A 21,819-nucleotide genomic window follows, 5' to 3' on the forward strand; every position below is an offset into this window, starting at 1 on the left:
ACTTTAAAGTGCTTGTATATTTATTTTTCTACTGAAAATAGATACAGTTAACTTGTTCATTTGCATGTCTGTCAAAAATACTTGCTATAGTATAACTAACTACAAATGCCAATAGTACATATTATATCCGCATTTTTTTTCAGGCTGTTGAGTTGTTTACAAGCTGTACTAAAAGCACTAATAAAAACAAAATACATGATGATATGATAAAAACATAATTTAAACACTACACTTTGACAATACAGTGGCAGTTATCACCCTAAAAGGAGCGACTCAGAAAACAAAATGGAGTCATTCCCAGCATCATCATACTCACACCCACAACATCCAAAGTTCACCTACAACAAACATCCTGATAAAATTATTTAAAAAAAATTTAAACATTAAAAAAAAAAAAAAACATTGTAGACTATTAACAGTTTTTGCACCAGACATAATAAAAACTATTTGTTCACAGTTGATATGAAAGTGCTTTTACAAGAGATGACTGAAATCTATGTGAGCTGATTAACATCAGCTTTTACATTTCTCAGGTCGTATGGTCCATTTGTACCTTTTGACTTCAGGCATTTCGTCCATAAACAGCGCTGTGTAAAGCAGACAGCTTTGTGTTACCTGATATTTCCACTTGGTTTGTTTTGCCTCTCTACAAATGCTCCGTTATTAAAATCCTGGCCAAATTTATAATGTCTAACACATTTGAATCTGGTCATATATACAGTTGTCCTTCCCTGTGATTATTCCAGTTATGTTCACCCTGGTTTAGGATTTCTCCAGACCTCAGTGCTCAGAGAACTGAGGAGGCGTTGGATCTCAACAGCTGGAGTCCTAGGGTAAAAAACAGAGGTAAGAAGAGGCCAGGTTAAAGAGACTGCTTAACCTTTAGACAAAACGGCCACTGTAAAGCACCGGAGCAGCAAAGACCGACCTGACTGGTGAGTCTTCGAGCGGGGGTTCGTTTTCGCTCATGGATAGACTGCAGGCGAGTGATTAGAAACTTCTTATCTTCCCCCTCCTGAGCAGAGAAGAAGGTGAACCAGATTCATCAAAAGGCAAGAAATATTAACACAGGAAAACATTCTTTTCATTTTCAGCTTTACCACATTTTTTTCTTCACAGTTACACAGAGAAGTAGAGCGGTATATAAGTATATGTCGGCCATGTCTTACATTTTCTATCTGCTCTTGTAGTAAAGTGATGATCTTCCTTTGCCCGTCGACCACCTGACTGTGAAAGTAGATGATAATCCTGATGGACAGAAATGACAGTGCATCAGATCAATACGACCAACACTTGACTAGATAACACTGATCTTATTAATAATTCAGTACGGTAGGTTAATGCTTTATGAGATACAGTGCATCCTGACTCTTTAATCTATCTCAACACTGGACCACCCTGCTGCAGCTGTTTATGTGTGTGTGGTGTGTTAGAGGTATTATAGTTTTGTATTTTTCATTAGTTTTTCAATTTAATTTTGTTTTTAATCTTTAAAAAAAAAACAGTTTAGTTGCAGTTAATTTCCAGTGTGTTTGCCCGACTCAGTTTAGTCTTCATCTTTTAAAAATGTTTAGTTTTAGTGTAGTTTTTATTAGTTTCAGTATTAGTTTTTTCTTTTTTTTTAAATTATAACAGGGGTATTTGACAGAATAGATACAATACAAGCAACACTTTCAGTCATGCCGACTGGTTTTAGTTTAGTTTTAGTTAACTTATAACAACTTTGGTACTCACAGGAAGATGCCTGCTCCCACAAACAAGAAGAAAGGGTTTTCCACCAGGTAGGAGTGAGCCCTGGCCAGCACGGACAAGTTGGGATTATCTTTTTCCAGTTCTTCCACCCACCGCTTCCCCGCCTGGGACATCTTTTTGAGCTCTTGGAATGGACCACAAGATGGAGAGGGCGTGATGCTGAGGACAGGAGACAGATGTTGAGACTGTGTGTGTTGCTCAGGACTCTTTGTTTCTTTGACCTTTCTCTGAGGTGAATTTCGTCATGGCCGTGGTTGGCAGGTGTTCAGTAAAATCAAATAACAGGACAGCTCAGACATAGCTTCTGATGAAGAGCATGAAGCCTGAAATGTCACCTAAGTGATAATTTGATTACATATATGTTCATGGAAGAATAGTCTCGAGTCTCATCGTGTATGGATGTGCGTGCTTTTGTATACCCTTCTGAATCCATAGCAACAACACCTCTGCTATGTTACCAGTTAACTCTCACTTGTTAAACAGATATGAAAATGGGTTAAAATGACTACAAACAATCTCTAAAAATGAATGACGATTTGAGCACAATCTTTTTTTAACATAGCTGGAAGCCTCCATGTGTATCCTTAACATTTACATTGGTAAACTATTTGGTCTTATTAATTTGGACATCTGTGTGTATCCTTACAGTTTCCAAATTTCAATGAGAAAATGATCATTTTTGATTGGGAAGAGTCAACAGCACAAAAATGTTTTTGTGTGTGTGTGTGTGTGTGTGTGTGTGTGTACCTCCACATGGTGTATGTGACACACACAGAGGCACCAAGGAAAGAGGGGAAGCAGAGGAGAGTGATGAAGATGGTGGTCATCTGGCTGACTCGGTACGGCCTTCTGGGTGCCTGACAGTTCATCATCACGCTGCTCTGTGTGGAGAGAAAACACAGTCCAAGGTGAGAAAACACAGTCCAAGGTCAAGGGTCACAACCTCTGACTAAATTAGGGGTCCACTGACATTCTGATCTGGCTGCGGTCCTACGTTTCCAAGGTCACTGATTAACTGTCATGCTCAAGAAAGAAAGTAAAAATGGCAAAATCAGAGAGAATTTAGCAGACATGACATCAGTCGTTACATAATACCAGGATGCACATACTGTACAGTGTATACAACACATAATGTTACGGTACTGACACAGTTTACAGACAGTCTGCAAGGATGCAAACTGATCCAGGGTCAGAAAGTCTGAGGCTATCTAATAGGCTGAGAGTTTCTGAAGGCACACTACAACAGAGGATTATTCAAACCATAATAACAAAACAGGGGGAATTAAAGGATTTATTGTTGAGCATTTTGATTTCCATGTTTCCATTAAAGTACCTTTTTAATGTAGAAGAGCAGCAGGAGTTTGAGAATCTGCACTGCAGGCAGCACAGGAGTGAAGAGGACACCCATCCTGATAAACACAAAGTTCATCGTCATCACACAGAAACTATTTGACTTCACTGAACATAACTGTGTGTACATCTTAACAGTGAGTTGGTACCAGGCCAATGTCTGTCCATAGATGAGCTCAAGGACATTCCTGGCGATATCAAACACTGGTTTCCTCCTTCTCTTCAGCACCTTCTCAGAGAACAACCTGCAGACAACAGGAGGAAGTGAGTTTATGAGCTCTCGTGTTTTAAGTGAAAACAAATTGTAAAAGTTAATTCAAGCTCTGCTACAAAACGAAAGCAAATATAACCTCCAAAGAAACTCTCCAAACAAGGTGTCCAATAGAGTGAATATGAAGTCCATAAGCAGGAAACGGTAAAGCTCCTGGCCAACAAAACTCTCCCAGCACTGGAGACAATGTTTGGTAAAAACAGAGCAGAGTCAGCCATTAAAGAAAAATCTCTGAGCAACGCAAACTTAAATAATCAAGATTACTAATACTCCTTTATACAGTTGTGATGAAAAAGTGTTGTGTTACCTTCAGTTTAATACTTTTAGGGTCAGCAGCCACTCGACCCAGCCAGTGGTAGCACAGGACTCCAAGAACGCTTACTTTTAACATCAAGTTTCTAGAAACGCAGACAGCAAACATGTTACCAACCCAAACCATCAGTTCTGCATTTTCTTTTACTCTGAACTTGCATCATGCAGTTCTGCTCATACCTGCTGATGGCGGCATATGTGCGCACAGAAGGTGAGTCATAGTCCTCCATCCAGGCAGCGAGGTTGAACAGGCCGGGTAGCAGCAGGTTGATCAGGGAGACCACCACTGGGAGGGCCAGCAGGCTGGCTTCATGCGACAATGGGTTTTTGATGACTCTGCGAGAACTTGCTTGGAGGTTCTGTTGGGGGGGTGGGGGTGGGGGGGGGTAGATGAGCTCTTTAATTTTACTGTTGTTGTTCTGTCATCTTCCAGCTGTCATAAAAGCCTGTTTCACCAATTGTTTTGTTGACAACTAGCAGCACAGCTGTGAGCCAGCATGTCTTTTTTTGTACTACCACTAGGGGGCACCAGCAAGTTTAAATGTAGGGGTTTAAACCCAAGACAGTAGAAACAGAGACGTTTATATAAAGCAACCATGCAGCTGATCAGCAGTTTGTTTGATATACAGAAACATTATTGATTTGCTTGGATGACAGTCTTACAGAAAGAATGGTGGCCAGAAGAGGCATACTGTATGTATGAATGGCTAATTTAATAAACATAAAGACGAAAGACTGTGTAACAAAGAAAAACAAATAAAGCCTGAAGTCTGAGTATTCATTAATTAAAATTCAGATCCTTAAGAAACCACCTGCCTCACCTGGTGCATGTATTCAGAGAAGTAGTAAATACCAAGCACACAGGCAGTGGTGCTTGCTATGCAGATAGCCCATGCCAGACCATGAACCATCAGTCTCCCAAACTTCTGACACGATGTTTTCTTGACATGTTTATGATTCACCTCTGCTAGCAGCTCCTGTGGAGGGTGGAGGCAGGACAGAGAGTGAGTGACAGATGAGGAATATTGCAAGATAACGGGGGGAGAAAGAAGGTAAAGAATGCATTAGGTCATCACATTCCTGTCTGCCAATTATGTGACAGAGGAGGAGGTAAAAAGAGGAAGGATGTGTGTGTGTGCATGTGTGTTTACATGTACCTTGAGCTGGGTGCAGATATTCTCAGACATGAGTCTGACAGAAGTTTTCTTAATGACCTTAAAGTCCCAGGAGCAGAGGACCTTCATAGCCAAGATACTGTGAGATTTGTCGATTCGGAAGCTCTGACCAAACGATTTTGACATGCTGTTGGGAAATTGCACATTAACATGCTCCATGAGATATTATTACACTTATTATTGTTATAATTAGTTATTTTAGTAGTTTGTGTTTAGATGTGCATTTTTAACTAACAAAAAGCATACAAAATCAATGTACCTGTATACAAGAATGATACATGTGATGAAGAAAGCCACTCCTATGGTGAAGAAGTATGCAAGCGGCATGTTATACAACACACAGTCCAGGCTGGCTCCTTTGGGCAAAGAGGCATTCTGCCTGTCATCAGTATCCCTGCAGCTCCCACCCAGTGTATAGTTGGAGTAGTATCCATAGTACATCACTGTGTCTGAGAAATAGCCCTGAGAAAAAAGGAGACAGAGAGACATTTAAGCAAAAACTTAAAGTTGCCTTAAAGTAGCTTTTTATATTTGGTTTGGGTTAAAAGTATTTTTTCAAAAAATGAAAAAAAAAATCCAGACTCTGTGATTATACATACAGTACAGGCCAAAAGTTTGGACACACCTTCTCATTCAATGCGTTTTCTTTATTTTCATGACTATTTACATTGTAGATTCTCACTGAAGGCATCAAAACTATGAATGAACACATGTGGAGTTATGTACTTAACAAAAAAAGGTGAAATAACTGAAAACATGTTTTATATTCTAGTTTCTTCAAAATAGCCACCCTTTGCTCTGATTACTGCTTTGCACACTCTTGGCATTCTCTCCATGAGCTTCAAGAGGTAGTCACCTGAAATGGTTTTCCAACAGTCTTGAAGGAGTTCCCAGAGGTGTTTAGCACTTGTTGGCCCCTTTGCCTTCACTCTGCGGTCCAGCTCACCCCAAACCATCTCGATTGGGTTCAGGTCCGGTGACTGTGGAGGCCAGGTCATCTGCCGCAGCACTCCATCACTCTCCTTCTTGGTCAAATAGCCCTTACACAGCCTGGAGGTGGGGTCATTGTCCTGTTGAAAAATAAATGATCATCCAACTAAACGCAAACCGGATGGGATGGCATGTCGCTGCAGGATGCTGTGGTAGCCATGCTGGTTCAGTGTGCCTTCAATTTTGAATAAATCCCCAACAGTGTCACCAGCAAAACACCCCCACACCATCACACCTCCTCCTCCATGCTTCACAGTGGGAACCAGGCATGTGGAATCCATCCGTTCACCTTTTCTGCGTCTCACAAAGACACGGCGGTTGGAACCAAAGATCTCAAATTTGGACTCATCAGACCAAAGCACAGATTTCCACTGGTCTAATGTCCATTCCTTGTGTTTCTTGGCCCAAACAAATCTCTTCTGCTTGTTGCCTCTCCTTAGCAGTGGTTTCCTAGCAGCTATTTGACCATGAAGGCCTGATTCGCGCAGTCTCCTCTTAACAGTTGTTCTAGAGATGGGTCTGCTGCTAGAACTCTGTGTGGCATTCATCTGGTCTCTGATCTGAGCTGCTGTTAACTTGCCATTTCTGAGGCTGGTGACTCGGATGAACTTATCCTCAGAAGCAGAGGTGACTCTTGGTCTTCCTTTCCTGGGTCGGTCCTCATGTGTGCCAGTTTCGTTGTAGGGCTTGATGGTTTTTGCGACTCCACTTGGGGACACATTTAAAGTTTTTGCAATTTTCCGGACTGACTGACCTTCATTTCTTAAAGTAATGATGGCCACTCGTTTTTCTTTAGTTAGCTGATTGGTTCTTGCCATAATATGAATTTTAACAGTTGTCCAATAGGGCTGTCGGCTGTGTATTAACCTGACTTCTGCACAACACAACTGATGGTCCCAACCCCATTGATAAAGCAAGAACTTCCACTAATTAACCCTGATAAGGCACACCTGTGAAGTGGAAACCATTTCAGGTGACTACCTCTTGAAGCTCATGGAGAGAATGCCAAGAGTGTGCAAAGCAGTAATCAGAGCAAAGGGTGGCTATTTTGAAGAAACTAGAATATAAAACATGTTTTCAGTTATTTCACCTTTTTTTGTTAAGTACATAACTCCACATGTGTTCATTCATAGTTTTGATGCCTTCAGTGAGAATCTACAATGTAAATAGTCATGAAAATAAAGAAAACGCATTGAATGAGAAGGTGTGTCCAAACTTTTGGCCTGTACTGTATATTTTCAGTAGGGTTGGGTGATGCGGACAAAATCCAATATCACAATACTTTTAACCAAATACCTAATCACGCAAGTTTAGAAAATTACATCACTTCACTGTATTGCATCTATTAAAGCCAGGAAAAGACACTTAGAATATGCTATCCAGAATCTAAAACAATATGTAGTCTCATATTACAATATCAATAGAATATTTAAACATTGCCAAGCGATAATTTTTAGTATAAAAAGTTTGACTGCGGGGCACAAGCTGTCTCCTACTTCACTAAAAGGTCCATTATCTGTGAGAGTGCACTACGGGTTTCAAGTTTCCACATCACACTTATTGCATATTTAACCATAATTGGTTTCCAAACTAGTTGTGATGTCACTAAATCCTGTTCGTGCGTACACAACTTAAACTCAGATTTAAGGTGATCACAGAGAAACTTCTCCCCTTCAGCAATGAATGTGAAAACATCTAGTGTCAAAACACCCTGTACAGCGAAGCTCAAACATCCAAGTGACGTAACAATGAGCAAAACTATAAGCTGTTTGTTGTAGTGGAGGAGCACTTTATTTCCAGCTCTTTAAAAATGGCTTTTTTATCATAAGTTTTAAAGCTTCTGAACACATAAAGGATGTGGTGAATGTTTTTTGTTTTTTTTTTCAACTAAGGCGTCATAGGATGTGAGAGGTGTCATAATAACATGACACCACAGCACACAGCACACAGCTCACCGCTCCGGTGAGGAGCTCCAGTCCAGTGAAGGAGCTTCTCCCCGCAGACAGCACTGGAGGGTGCACCGCCTGAGGCAGCACCAAGAAGGCACCAGTCACCAGGAACAGGAAAACGTTGAAGAAGAGTAGGGTCTTAAGGAACAGGAAGTATGAGAGGACACCGGTGCCGAAACGCCCGCCCACTCTCTTGAGCGCAACTTGCCACAGCTGGAGGGAGTGAAGGAAGGACAGCCAGCTGTACCAACTCTGTCTTACACCCTGGGGAGAGAAAGTGTGGGAGAAGAGGGGGAGAGAAAAATCACTGTAATCTCTAAATCAACAACCCCTCATTTTCATACTGCATTATGTGTTATTAAGAAAAAATAAATAGTGACACTGAAACGTATCCATGCTCCACTAAAAATGACTCACAATGCAGCAGTACATTTCCAGACAAAGCGTACACACATTTGTCGTTTTGCTTTTGTGCATCTGAAATCTGTGACTCACACCCTCACAGCCATAAATGCTTGGGTAACAGACCGATTACACTGCCTTGATAACAACACCTACAGGAAATGCTTGACACCCAATTTCAGTTGTAGAGAAAAAATGTCTTCTGTGCCTCCCGTTTGTTATTGAAATAACTGATATAATAATTTACACATCTTTACAAAAACTCCCAGCACACCTTAAGTATACAGTTACAATCAACAATGTGTTGGAGCAGAAACAGTCATGGGGTCATTATGTCTAGACAGATGACGTGATGATCTAATATAAGGAAGGAACACAAACTTAAACTGTCTCAATGTTCCCACTGTGTACAAACAACAAAGCCAACTACCTGTCACTCAGTCACTCCAATCAGGCATAACTCAAGTCACATGGGGCACATGACTCTCTACTGCGAGTTACACTGACCTTACACTTAATACGCTACTGCTTTTACCCTGCTAATGTTAGACAGGCTAAGGATATATCTATTCTATTCATGGTCCAGGGTACCGCAGTGCCAAAATTACCCCAGCTCACTAAAACACCGTAGAAATCTCAAACAACACACTGTGAAAAGCAACCAGCATCTTTGTTCCTTTACTTGCAGACTGTAAGCAACATCACAACATCTACACTCTACACCTAAGTAAGATCTAATTTTCTTAACTGTTGTTAGCAAGAACTGACATTAATACTGTTGAACCACTGCGTGTGTGTTGTCATGGTGTGGAGTGTGCAAAATAGACTGCAACTCAATACCAGGACAACATCCATAATATTTAGTAGCGTACTTCAACCTCTCAAGACTTTCAATGTTCAATCTCAGCCTTTTAGGTGCTCTGAAAAAATGGAAATATTCAATCTGCTGATGAAGATTGTATGATACAATTGAAAAGTTGCAGAGGAGCTACAAAATGGATCTTGAGGTGAGGCTGGTAATAAAAGGAATAACTAGAGAGACAAACAAGTACAGTATCTAGATACCGTCAGAGGCATCAGCATCTTCTCATGGGAAGAAAAATACAGGAAGTAAAACATAGACGTTTCAAGTGGTGTAAGTGACTCACAATTATGATGTAATATTTGAGTCGACTGCAACAGGGGATCTGTTTGCCAGACAGTGTGCGTTTCTCCTTTTGTAAAGCTAGCCTCCTACAGAGAGACAAAGAGAGAGATTCAGACTGATATGTAAGAAACACACTGAGTCTGGAGATGAATAATAAAAACAAAGACTACATCTACCTGAGTTCATTCTTCTCTGCCACACTGAGAGGCATCGCTCTGAGCATCCTGACCCTGTCGCTCGCTGACAGGTTCTGCAGGTTGTTCACCAAACGTTCCCTCTTAGTCACTGTAACACACACAGAGGCAGTGGCACTTAGGTTAAAAACTTGTCAAACACAGCTGAGTTTTTATCCAAGTGTCTTATCAGTGCATATCATTCTCCTCACCCTCTGTGCCCTCTGCGTCCGTAGTGTCTGCCTCAATGCCGTAGCCTCGTATGCTCGGTCTGGCAGAGCGAGAGAAATCTCGGATGGCGGGTCTGCTTTGCCTGCGCCTCCTAAGCTGCATGGTCCTGTTGTAGTACTGAGAGATGATGGCTCCCCTGTTGCGACCTGACAGAGAAAGAGGATCAGACTGTTTAAAGATGGGCTAAGCAGCATTTACTGGCTTAAAGCTGCTGCACCAACACTGAATTTGACAATGGCTTCAGGATTTGTCATCTATACCTTCCATAAAAAAAGAAATGCAACAAAGGTCTCCTCCTAGACTCAAACCAGGGATGTTGCGTTTCATTGACCCCCACGCAACAGGGGCATGCCAAGCCTAATGTATTGTTCTTTGGCATAGGCTTGTAATTCCACCTAACTTCAAATAGGTTAATAAATGTTAGAAATAGCCTTTTAAAGAATTAAACAACAGAGATATCATGTAAAAGAATCATCGTTGCTAAAAGAGAGCATAACATTTAGATTTAAATGACTTTGTGTGGCTCCTTTTAGAGGGAAAGTACTAAAAGATGAACAGTTATCTCCTGCTCCAATGTCAAACCCGTAAATATATCATGTGGCAGTGGCACAGCTTAAGAAATCAGGCAACAGCTATCGAGTCATCTTCAACACCAAGCCGAGGCACCTGACCTCCCACAAGCGCTGACAGGAAGATGGCAGAAAAAACTGCTTCCCCATGAAACTCTGCTCAGCTGAAACAGGCTGTTTTTACTTTTCATACTGAAGCTAATCATGTGCAGCATGCAAACACAGTACCTTACTTTGATGGTATGGCACAGTAAGGCACAAGAGCAAATGCCAGTTAGCATACAGTGTTTCCTGTGTGGTGAAACTTTGTGACGCCCAAATGTACATTCTTGAGAAGTACATGTAACAGCCTTGTTCTAGACAGCTACACATTTTTACTGGGCGTTGTATGGGTTTCAACATATCAAGGGAGGTAAATGTTCTCTCAACCATCAGAGGAGTTTGAGATTTTTAAGTGGTGTTAAAATATTACAATAACAAAACTGTTCAGTCCTACGGCTCACTCAAGGCTATGCCCCTGCTACTGAGTCAAGCAGTTATCTGAGAGGAATATTGTGACCACAAATTACGACTACTTTGTTTTTGTCAATTAGCAGCTTTCATCCTTGTGGCCTGTAACGCCAGAACAGTTCACGCTCCAATTAAAATCATGCAAACAAATCCTTTTATCACTTGCTTCATTATTTTCACTGGGCTTCTACAGGACTCACCGATCGTGCGACTGGGCATGGAGGACAGGATCTTCATGGTTGCAGAGGACCAGCGTTCACCTATGAGGGGGTCTACCGGTCTTTCACCATCCTCCAATTCCATGTCCCTTCGCACGTTCCTCCTTCCTTTAAACTCATGTCCAGGGCTGGACAGGTAGCCGACACTGTCTGTGGAAATAAAAGGAAAAAACAAATTAAAAGTACTGCTGCTGCTGGGAAAGTCAGGCACAATTAAATATGGTGAAATTTTAACCTTAATATCTATTATGTGAGAATTTTGCGGATAAACAGAAGAAGTGACGGTGGTAATATGGACATGATGACAAAACAAAAAAATTACAAAGACATATTCAATGGTTATTCAATCAAGTTAAAGAAGTTCATACAGTGTAGCAATTAATTATCTGTAGCTTTAAAGCTACGGTTGGTTATTTTATTGGTCACTAAAATTTGCTGAAACTGTCCCTACATCCACACAATAGTACATGAGACAGTATGTGAAATAAATTATGTTCCTCCTCCTCATAGTGCTTCTGATGGCATTTGCTAGAGTCTACAGCAGCTGGAGGAAAACAACCAATCAGAATCGAGAAGTCTAACAGCTGTCAATCATGTCCATCACGACATGTGAATTGCAAACAAACTATCAAGCTACGCAGCACTGATCAAATATGAAACCAGATTCTGTTACTGCATTGCCTATTTCTCACCTCAAATGTTTTCAGAAACATATTTTAGTGTACTGTTTAACTGTAATACAAGATCATTGTTACCCACTGGCTGCCATATTGTTTCCTGTGTAAAAACAGCCAAGCTCGCATTACGCCAGACACCACTGGGAGTGTTTATTGATGTGGTGCATTTTGGTAGTTGTAGGTTTTCTATCTCTTGAGCAAAAGCAAATGCCACAGCCCTTTTCCTTTGTTTTCTCTTGTCACGTGGCACCAATTACAAAAGTATTTGTGTCTTTCGACTGCCGAAACAGTCCAGTTTTATAGAAAGACCACCGTTTCAGCAGTGAAATACTTAATACTTAAAAAAATATTACATGTACTGTATCACCCCAACTTCACACTAACCTAAACTCTAAAATTAAGTCTATATATATATTTAGTGCACTATATAGCTGTAAAATGAGAAAGTTTGGTCTGGTCGGTGGGCGATGCTTAATTTTGGCTCGACTGCTTTCAACATGGTGACCTGTCATGATCTCATTTTACAGCTCAACAATAGACTTAAATGTGTTCCTAAAAAACAACTGAGCTGAGAAATTAGCAGTGCAGTAACAGAATCTTGATTCATATTTGATCAGTGTTGCCTAGTTTGACAGTTTAATCACAGTTCACCAGCATAATTGACAGTTGTGTTAGAGACTCCTCGGCTCTGATTGGTTGCTTTCATTCGAGTGCAGGGGATTCTAGGAAATGTCATCAGAAGCATGAAGAGGAGGAGGAGGAACATGATTTTTTCAAAGGTTACCTGTCTCACGTACTACAGCGTGGATATAGTGACACTTTCAGCAAATATGACAAAGTTATTTTTGTAAAGGGTACCATTGAAGCCATGTCACAATATCACTATAACCAAACTCCAGATATCTAGCCTAATTTCACAATATCAGTGTTATATTCACATAATACCAAGCTCATGTACAAAGTCATTGTCATGCTGACATGCATCTATGAGCTCGCCAAGTACCTCGATCCTCATCGTCCAGTTGTCCCTGCAGCTGCTGTAGCTCGAAGGCGTCAGAAAGTCCTCCATTCTGACTCTGCTCTGCTATCAGCTGGCTGAATGAGTCATGAACACCTTCCTCATCTATCGGGCTCCTGACAGAGAGAGACATATGGACATGAGAACAGATACAAACATACAGGCTCAGAAACACAGTTTAGATGACAGAGCGCTTTAAGGACTGTTGGCCACTGCTGACACTGCAGATTAAAATACAATGACCTTCTGACTCGGTCACCAGTAGTCTCATGGGGGGAAACTGCAAACAAACAGCCGGGAGGAGTCTGTGAGGTCGTTCTCATTCATTTGTGGGCTGAACAGCTGAGATTGCCTTCTGTGTGACCATCTCCCTGCGCTATCTAGATGTACTGTGAGTCAAAGCCAACTGGACTGACTGTTTTGGTCATAAAGCAAGAGGGAAACAAACAAGAAAATACAGCAGGTCCAGTTCCCTTTGACTTGGTAGTCTGACACAGATAAAGAACCACATAGTAGCCAAACAGGCCTGTAGTGTTTTCATATGGAAACTCTCACAGAGATAGACTGTATGCAAACACACATACATATTCAAACATGCTTTCAACCAAATAAATATGAGTCTTTTTGTGAAGACAATGAACTGTAGATTAGAAGTTGGTCACATGATTTAGAAAAACATAAATGAAAGCCCTGGGACACTGTGCACAATGGACTGCCTTCCTGTTAACTGTAATAAGACATCAGAGCACAGCTAATCCTGTCATCTCGGTTCCTTGTTTTACTCTCACCCTCACAGCTTTCATGTAAAATAGCACTCGGTAAGCTGACAGCTTGAAAAAGAAAGACAAACAGAAGAACTGAGAAAGCACTTACTCCAGTCCAGCCTCCATGAGTGAGTGGTTCAGGTCAAAGTTAACATTTCGAGCCATTCTTCTTCTCTGACGGGCTAGCTCTGTCCGGCCGTCGGTCTCTTTGTCGACCAATCGCAGAGGAGTCACACCCTCACCTGCTCAGACCTGCACTCCACTCCCACCATGGTGCTTATACGTCTACCTGGGAGAGGAGGGGAAAAGGAGGGGGGAGGCGGGGCAATGGGAAGTGAGTGAATTACAGGTACGGAAAAAATGCCAGCAGATGTCTTTGGAATCTGAACGCTCTTGTCATGTTACTGCTTGCCTTGCACACATTTGAACCTGTGTAGTGATGAAACAAATGTTGACTGTACATATGACAACCGCCTGTGCCACTTCTCCCCTCAGGTCTCATTTACACTTTGCATTAAATGTTATCTGTATTTGGATCAGGATAAAAGTGTCAACAGGGTCTACACTACAATTTTTTCAAACATTGCTTTGTTAAAGATCCCATGAACCCATTGTTGCCTGCTGTCCATCAGTTTGAGAATGGCAATGACTCATGGATTTAAGAGATTTGGTCATTTTGTCCAGACTCATGAAAGCTCCATTGTGGCTACTGCTTGTGATGAGAACTGTGGTCAGAGTCAGATGGTGCAGTGTCACCAGTGAGATGAATATTCATGACCGGGGACAGAATGATGCATTGTCAGAGTTCACAGTCAGAGTATGTCATATGGTGGGTTTGGAGGAAGCATGCTGGTTCCTCTGTGTTTGTGTGCATTTAAAGGCCCTTGCTTCAGTCAGGAAATCTGTCCTCAGTAATGTGCAACAACTGCATATAAACGTTCATCAAAGACCTGGAGAGGACATGTCCCGGTGATGTCATAAACCTTGATCAGGGGAGTCATAAAAAACAAACATCAGTGAAGTTTGGGATTCAACAAAATTGGATCCAGATATTCATTAGTGACTAATAAAAACTCTGTTTTATTTATCCACTGAGACTGGGGATAAATAAAACACAATCGGCAACTATAAATTCAGCTTAACGACTGCTCTTTGGACATCATAAAAGGCCATTAAAAAAAACAGCTGATCTGAAACTATATCCACATATCTCACAGTTAGAGGGAGACGACTCTAAACCAATGGATTTTTAAATTTTTAAATTTCCTTTTTCGGATGAGCAATTGACTGCCTTGAGATGACAATTTTTTGGAGCATTTGAGGTTTTGCAGTACCGTTGATATCATGCTGGTGGCTCTCTCTTTAATATCTTTGGATTTATGAGGCCACTGTAGGCCATGATACAGATCAATGAGCAGGACTTTGTGTGAAAATAATAGATTTTTGCAATAACGTGCCAAAACAAAGATATTTTTCAGGTATTTGAGTCACTGCATTCGCCAAAAAACAACCATTATTCTTTATTTGTTTTATTCATTATCGGGTTATTCATTGACTTTCCAGAAAATAACATTAGATACCATGATTTACTTTGCTTCCTACTTGACTTAAAGCAGTATCCAGATATATCATAATCAATTACTTGGAGACACAGTAAATGACAATATTGAATCATGATCCAGCCAGCTGTTTGAGAGCATGCTGAAAAGTTAGCTTTGCCTGGTTTATTTATGTCAGTTATTGGATGTCTATGGGAGCAGCTTCTCTCCAAAGATGAACATCTGGGCCAACTACTAATTTCAGTTCAAAGTTCAAACAAGTAAAAATAGTTAAGGTTACATCTAGCGTCAGATCTACTTCCTGTTTACAGTACCCACAGCAGTAGTGCATAATAGTGGTGTGCCTTTGTGTGTTCCTGTGAAATGATCAGAGGGTGGAGGGTTTGCTGTGGGTGTAACACTCTGTAGTGCAAAGGAGCATTTCCCATATATCTATGTGGAGAACTGCTACTCAGATACTTCAGACATCCCACAAACTAATTGGGCTAAAGCTCACCATTTGACATACCCTCAGACTGCAAACAGAGGCATACAAGAGTTTGTCTCATTATGGGTTAGTCAGAAAAGCAAAATTCCCCTTAAAGTCAACTTTAGCTTAACCACTACAAGCTTGGAGTTCAGTTCCCAGGCTCCTCCACCAACACCACACACACCATGCACTCATACTCACTGCAAAGAGCTTAAGATAGAAGTATCCACCACATCACAGGTACAAGTAGTTGGTGGCGTGTTTTTAATGAGAGTGCCCTGCGTCATGTGAAAATGACAACATACAACGTGAGCATATTCCGATCATTATGCACACATGAACGCGTGAGTATGTGACCCAGACTTCTGCTCTGGGTGGAGGTGACATCTTTCTGGTTCTGGTCTTCAGTGAATATGATATCAGCAGCATACATAAAGCAGGGCGCAGCTCTGAATATCAGCCAACACACTAAATGACTGCATGGTTCAAAAATGTCCCTCTACCACCATCAATGTTAATCCTTCCTTTGTGCCGGTACTTTTTGGGCCCTGTTGCAACAATCTACTGCACGCATCTGCTTTTCCCCCCTTTTCTCTCAAACATACGGTTTTCATTACCTGGAGCTTCCACGATCATGTTACACTTTCCTTAATGGTCCGTTTACTATTCCATATATTTTTTTGTTGCCTATCTCTTTTTGTGTGATTTAAATTCTGCTTCAACTCTGCAGAAACAAACAATTGCTTTACGCATCACTGAATTTCTCGGGTGGCTGGTCACTCTCCAACATTGTGTATTTAGCCTTGTAGTGACTCTTTGCTTTATTTGAATGTCTGTAGATATGAAAACTGATAATAAAGAATTGCTCTGAGACTGTACAGCCAGGGCAGGATATTATGGGGGTGGGAGTAACACCAAACCCATCCTGACAGGGGGTCAGAGTTGAGCTACACTATTGCCAAATAAAATATGCTGGGGAAAAAAAAGAAGGGGATATCAGAGCACAGATGGGTTCAATGTGAGTTTAAGTTGGGTTACACGTTAATTAGAGAACACTGCTCCCTCAAACAAGGAAATAAGTACAATGGAAGTGCACTAATGAGCAGTATAATCTAGACACAGGGAATGCATGCCTGTCCACACAGCGGGACATCACTTAAATTTGTAGACATTTTCCAGTGGATAAAACAGAGGGCACTTATCAGCAGATACGAGGGTGAGGTATAAGGGTAAAGTGAAGGGAAGGGTGTAAAGGAATCTGTCCACTCTGACAGCTTTCAGCAACTGCACAGAAATCAGTTCCCAGAGTGCTGAGGAAAAAAAACAATAGAGAGAGCAGGGAGGCACAGAGCTACAGTAAACATGGCAGCAGAATTACTTGTATTTCAATACCCTCATGTTAACCGTTAGGCATCACATTCTGCCTCTGGAAAAAGGGGGTATGGAGAGAATAGAGCGGTTAAAAGAAGCGGACCTGTATTTCTGTATTTTAGCACAAAATAAGCAAAAGTTATAAATTATTTATGGAGCAAAGCAGATATTATAATGGAAAATACACAAAAAGCATAGACACAGAATACTAACAAACTACTAACAGGCATGGATAGATTACTGAACTGGCCTACCGGGCACAGGCCCAGAAGTGTCAGGGGCTCCCTGGTCTTTACCGGCAAAATATCACTCATAAAGACAAGTACCGGCCAGGTGGAGACTCAAAATTACCTCAGAGAAACATGAAACAACCACAAAGAGTCACAAAATGACCACAGAGCGACCCAAAGCAAACATCAAGATCAACAGAAAGATCTGTGACAACCACAAAAAGATGCAAAACAGCACTACAAAGAGGCTTAACAACTATTATGTCAGTGAATGTGTTTATATGGACATGGATAGCCCATGTATGATCAGGTTTTTGGACCATCCTGTTTATGTGTTTGAGCATGTAAACACCATACTCAGTTTATGAGAATACACTAGCTGGAGTACTGTGAAAGAAACCACAATGTTTACAAGGAATATGAATAACCCAATATTTCTGTGCTCATGGAAACACCATATCCTAAATATGATCATAACCAAAATAACCTCATGTACAGGTTATTCATGTCCATGTAATCGCACTATGTCTTGCCTCTATGTAAAAAGGGTGGTGGGGCCTTCTGCATGTCTGTGCCCAGGGGCCCACTGTCTCATAATCCACCCATGCTAAAGGAAAATGAAGGCAGAGAAAAGGAGAAAAATGTGCATGCAATTAGTAGGACTTTGCACAGTCAGTCGTGCATGTACATACACAACTACACAGCTGTTGCACTCTGGGACCCATAATACTGCATGTATCTCCGCCTTCATTCAGTAAAAAAAGACACAAAATTATAGGTTCGAAGTTGGCAACATGACAGACACTGGAAACCCCTGTGTTATAACACAGATGTGGCAAAAAACTACCGATGCTCATATTCCTCAAGTTTCTACACATGAGAAAGCACAAGAAAAAGAGATGTGCCACAACAAGCTGCCCTGCTGTTGCTCAATAGACGAGAAAAGCTCATTCACCCGAGACTGGGAATCTGTAATTACTTCAGCGGGCTTTTCTGCTGAACAAGCTCACATCTCAAAGCGACACAGGGCACGTTTGTCCCTTATATAAACTCCTCTTGTGTTGTTGTCTGTTGTCGACTAGCTTAAATGTTGACTAGTGACGACCAACGGTTGGCTGCGAGCTTGTCAACCTGTCAATGAGTTTCATTAAGCTGACTTAAGTTTACATCTGAGGTGACGACAAATCTTCGGTTTAAATTCAGAAGTAGCTACATGAAGCGAAATAACAGCTTAAAACTTTGACAAAGTCTGGCCAAAGTTGTTCACTCACCCGTTCAGTAACTCGACAAACCCGTTTGAGTCTCTGCTCGCCAGCATGCCAGTCAAAATAGTCCACACGCGCAACCGGACAGCGGGGGAGAAACCATTTTCGCGGAGGGATGTGAGGTTTCTACTTTTTCAACTAGGAACTTTAAAACCGAGAGCTAAATGTATAGTTACTGCGTCAAACTCTGTCTTAGTCTCCAATACACCCATAAATTCAACACAGTCACCGGCTTGTGATGACGAGGTAACGTGAACATCCCCCCTCAAAATTGCCAGACTTGGTTCAGTCCTATTCAGACTTGAAATCCCTCGCCGGTGTTTGTCCGCTGAAACAATGCCCTAGTACACAAAGACAGTCTAACTTGAACCTATCGAGACGGACAGTGTTTTAATTAATTGAGTTCCACGTCAGACGACCTACAAATGGTTAACTAGAAGTGGAGTCATTGCTTAGCACATCTGATAAGTATATATGGTAAAGCCAAAATAGGTAATACAAACAGTAGGGCTTCTACCACCTACCACTATTGCGTGGCTACAAAGTGTCCTCCGGCCTTTCCTCCTGACTCACCTGACCACACCTAGACTGTTTCTAAAAAAAAAAAACAACACATTGTTTGCTAAGTGGCCTGCCTCATCTTACAAATTACCTTTACTCCATCGCCAAGTCAAAAGCTACAACTAAATGGGTTAACCACAGCAACATTTTGCCAAAGTAAGAGAAGCACAAGTGCAAACTAGAGAATGCAATTTCTGAAGAAACTGCGAGTGTGAATGCGAAAGCTGAATAGCTTAAGCCAGGCATGTCCAAAGTCTGGCCCAGGGCCAATTTTAATCATACCATATGTGGTCCTTTACACAATAATGGTTAATCGAGCAAGATCACTTGGCATTTTTACCCTTCACCTCACAATGACAGGACTATCATACACTACATTGTAGACAGGCATCAAGTAGTAATAGCTCATTAAAAGATAAAAATGGTTGTATTTATCTCACTTTAAAAAAACAAAAAAAACAAAAACAACTTTTGATGCAAGAATCAGTTGGCCCCCAGGTGTTTTCACGTTGTTTTATCTGGCCCCCATTCAAAAACGTTTGGACACCCCTGGCTTATGCTACACTGTAATGCTCGCTTGAAGCGTTGAATAATGCAATGCATGTATGAATGATGAGGAATATTTGAAGGCTGTCTGAAAAGCTTACACTACACTGCAATGCTAGCTTGAAAGGTTGAATAATGCCATGCATGTATGAATGTGAGGAATATTTGAAGGTGTTATGAAAAGCTTACGCTACACTGCAGTGCTGGCTGTAATGTGTAAGAAGAAGGTAGGAATAGACAGAAAGCTGGGAATGAGCTTAATTACTCTGAATATTATTGAAAAATAGAATGGTACCAATACTGTTGAATATTTCAAGGTACTTGAAAATCTGACACTACACTGCAATGCTGGTTTTAATGTGTATGAATGTCAATGAATAGTTGAATGAGACCAAGACTGTTGAATATTTCAAGGCTGCTTGAAAAGCTGACGCTACACTGAAATGCTTGCTTTAATGTCTAAGATGGAGGTGAAGTAGTAGGAATAGTCAGAAAAGTGGAAAGGGGTTTAATTTGTATGAAGTCATGCTGTGTATTACATGTGCTACCATTACTGAGCAGTATGTGTGTATAATATTACAGTACATTACAATATGTATTTGACAGTCATAATCACAAAAGTAGCAACAGTAGTATTATTAATAAAGACTGTAGTAGCATGTGATGGATGGAAAACACTGATAATGTGTAGATGCTCTTTAAAATGGAGATTCTGCCCCTGTCATGTCTGCATTTGCACCGACATGTTTCTGAGTTTGTGTGTCAGCAGCTGTCAGGTGCACCTGGCAGACCACAGAGAGACAGGTATACAAACATGTAGAGGAGAGCTCTTTTAGTGGAAAATTAGAAGTAACCAGTGGTGGAGTAAGTATTCAGATCTTTCACTTAGGGGCGGCACGGTGGTGTGGCGGTTAGCACTGTCGCCTCACAGCAAGAGGGTTGCCGGTTCGATCCTGGGTGTGGGAGTCCCTCTGTGCGGAGTTTGCATGTTCTCCCCGTGTCAGCGTGGGTTCTCTCCAGGCGCTCCGGCTTCCTCCCACAGTCCAAAGACATGCAGATTGGGGACTAGGTTAACTGATAACTCTAAATTGCCCATAGGTATGAATGTGAGTGTGAATGGTTGTCTGACTCTATGTGTCAGTCCTGCGATAGTCTGGCGACCTGTCCAGGGTGTACCCTGCCTCTCGCCCGATGTCAGCTGGGATAGGCTCCAGCCCCCCCGCGACCCTCAAGAGGATGAAGGGGTTAGAAGATGAATGAATGAATGAATCTTTCACTTAAGTAGCAATACTGCAGGGTAATGAATACTCTGTTACAGCCGAAAGTCCTGTAGTCAAACTCGTACACAAACTACAAAAGTATTAGCATCAAAATACTCTGAAAGTAGGCACGTTGCAGAATGGCTCATTTCAATTATTTTCCTTCCTTCCTTTAATGTTGCAGCTGGAGCTATATATATATTGCTTTCTAAACCATCATTATACATCATCATTTACTAGCTAATTTATATTTTGTATTAATAATCTGGATCTGTAAAGTAACTAAAGTTATCAAATAACTGTAGTGGAGCAAAAGGTACAATATTTGCCTGAGATACAGTGGAGCAGAAGTAGCATAAAACAGAAATACTCAAGTACCTGAAAAGTGTAGGCCTACTTAAGCACAGTATAAGTGCACTAATTACATTCCACCACTGAAAGTAACCATTGAAAGTTGGCTAAGAGATACAATACAGCTTGACTAAAAGCTTACAGTATCTGACATGAAATGGAAAATGATTAATTTAACTGCTTCAGTTTCAGGGTCCTGGTACTGTGTGTGATGATGTCTCACTGTCACACTGTCACTGGGTCACTGGAGTAGAGCTATTTTTGGTGAAACAGGCCTATACCCATCTATAACTCATCTGTTATTTACATATTCTCATTCATGTTTCACTTGTAAAGGGACATAAAGTAAAACCTGATATGTCTATATGTTCTGGGTAATGATAGCATAAGATGTTTTTCTGATCCAAACACGGAAAGTGAACAGCATAGATTTGAAAGTCTCAGTAGAATTGAAACTAAGTATGCTGAAAAAAGCTCCTAAGAAATGATGCTGATGTTTCTTTGTAAATGGTACTGACTGGAAGCCTCAGACGTCTTTGTGGTGTAGCGAGTGGGTGGAAAGAGCCTTTGTGCTACATCATCACATGTACATTGAAGTGTTGGTTTCCAAATGATGAAACACTGACCAGTGTGAATCATGTCAGGTCTAACTAATGTCAAGCACATAATAGTTTACATGGATCCAGTAAAAAGGGCAGAT

At 41.1% G+C, this 21,819-nt stretch overlaps 1 protein-coding gene across 3 annotated transcripts; it reads right to left on the minus strand.

The window, feature by feature from the left end:
* Positions 1-202: 202 nt before the first annotated feature.
* Positions 203-18,565, minus strand: tmc6b (transmembrane channel-like 6b). 3 transcript variants are annotated; one of them, XM_033624652.2, is made up of 21 exons: positions 18,409-18,565; positions 13,618-13,797; positions 12,730-12,860; positions 11,032-11,199; positions 9,734-9,898; positions 9,525-9,633; positions 9,350-9,434; positions 7,806-8,063; positions 5,120-5,322; positions 4,843-4,987; positions 4,507-4,662; positions 3,866-4,044; positions 3,681-3,771; positions 3,453-3,550; positions 3,252-3,347; positions 3,086-3,161; positions 2,500-2,633; positions 1,735-1,911; positions 1,170-1,248; positions 929-1,015; positions 203-828 (listed from the first exon to the last, which is right to left on the minus strand). In XM_033624652.2, exons 2-21 carry the CDS (start codon positions 13,671-13,673, stop codon positions 814-816), a joined length of 2,508 nt encoding a protein of 835 aa, XP_033480543.2. In that variant the 5' UTR covers positions 13,674-13,797; positions 18,409-18,565; the 3' UTR covers positions 203-813. The 3 variants fall into 3 exon arrangements, with proteins under 3 accessions (XP_033480543.2, XP_033480544.2, XP_033480546.2); XM_033624653.2 differs by having other exon boundaries at positions 13,618-13,793; positions 18,409-18,504; XM_033624655.2 differs by lacking the exon at positions 18,409-18,565 and adding an exon at positions 15,738-15,825.
* Positions 18,566-21,819: the final 3,254 nt, after the last annotated feature.

Source organism: Epinephelus lanceolatus, chromosome 3 (assembly GCF_041903045.1).
Source record: "Epinephelus lanceolatus isolate andai-2023 chromosome 3, ASM4190304v1, whole genome shotgun sequence".
NCBI lineage: Eukaryota > Metazoa > Chordata > Actinopteri > Perciformes > Serranidae > Epinephelus > Epinephelus lanceolatus.

Coding starts and splice junctions, on each gene's coding strand:
- tmc6b (XM_033624652.2), bottom strand. CDS start 13,673: ATGGCTCGAAATGTTAACTTTGACCTGAACCACTCACTCATGGAGGCT. Junction 11,200..12,729: donor ACTGGACGATGAGGATCGAG/GTACTTGGCGAG, acceptor TTATTTCCACAG/ACAGTGTCGGCTACCTGTCC. Junction 3,348..3,452: donor TTTGGAGAGTTTCTTTGGAG/GTTATATTTGCT, acceptor TGTTGTCTGCAG/GTTGTTCTCTGAGAAGGTGC.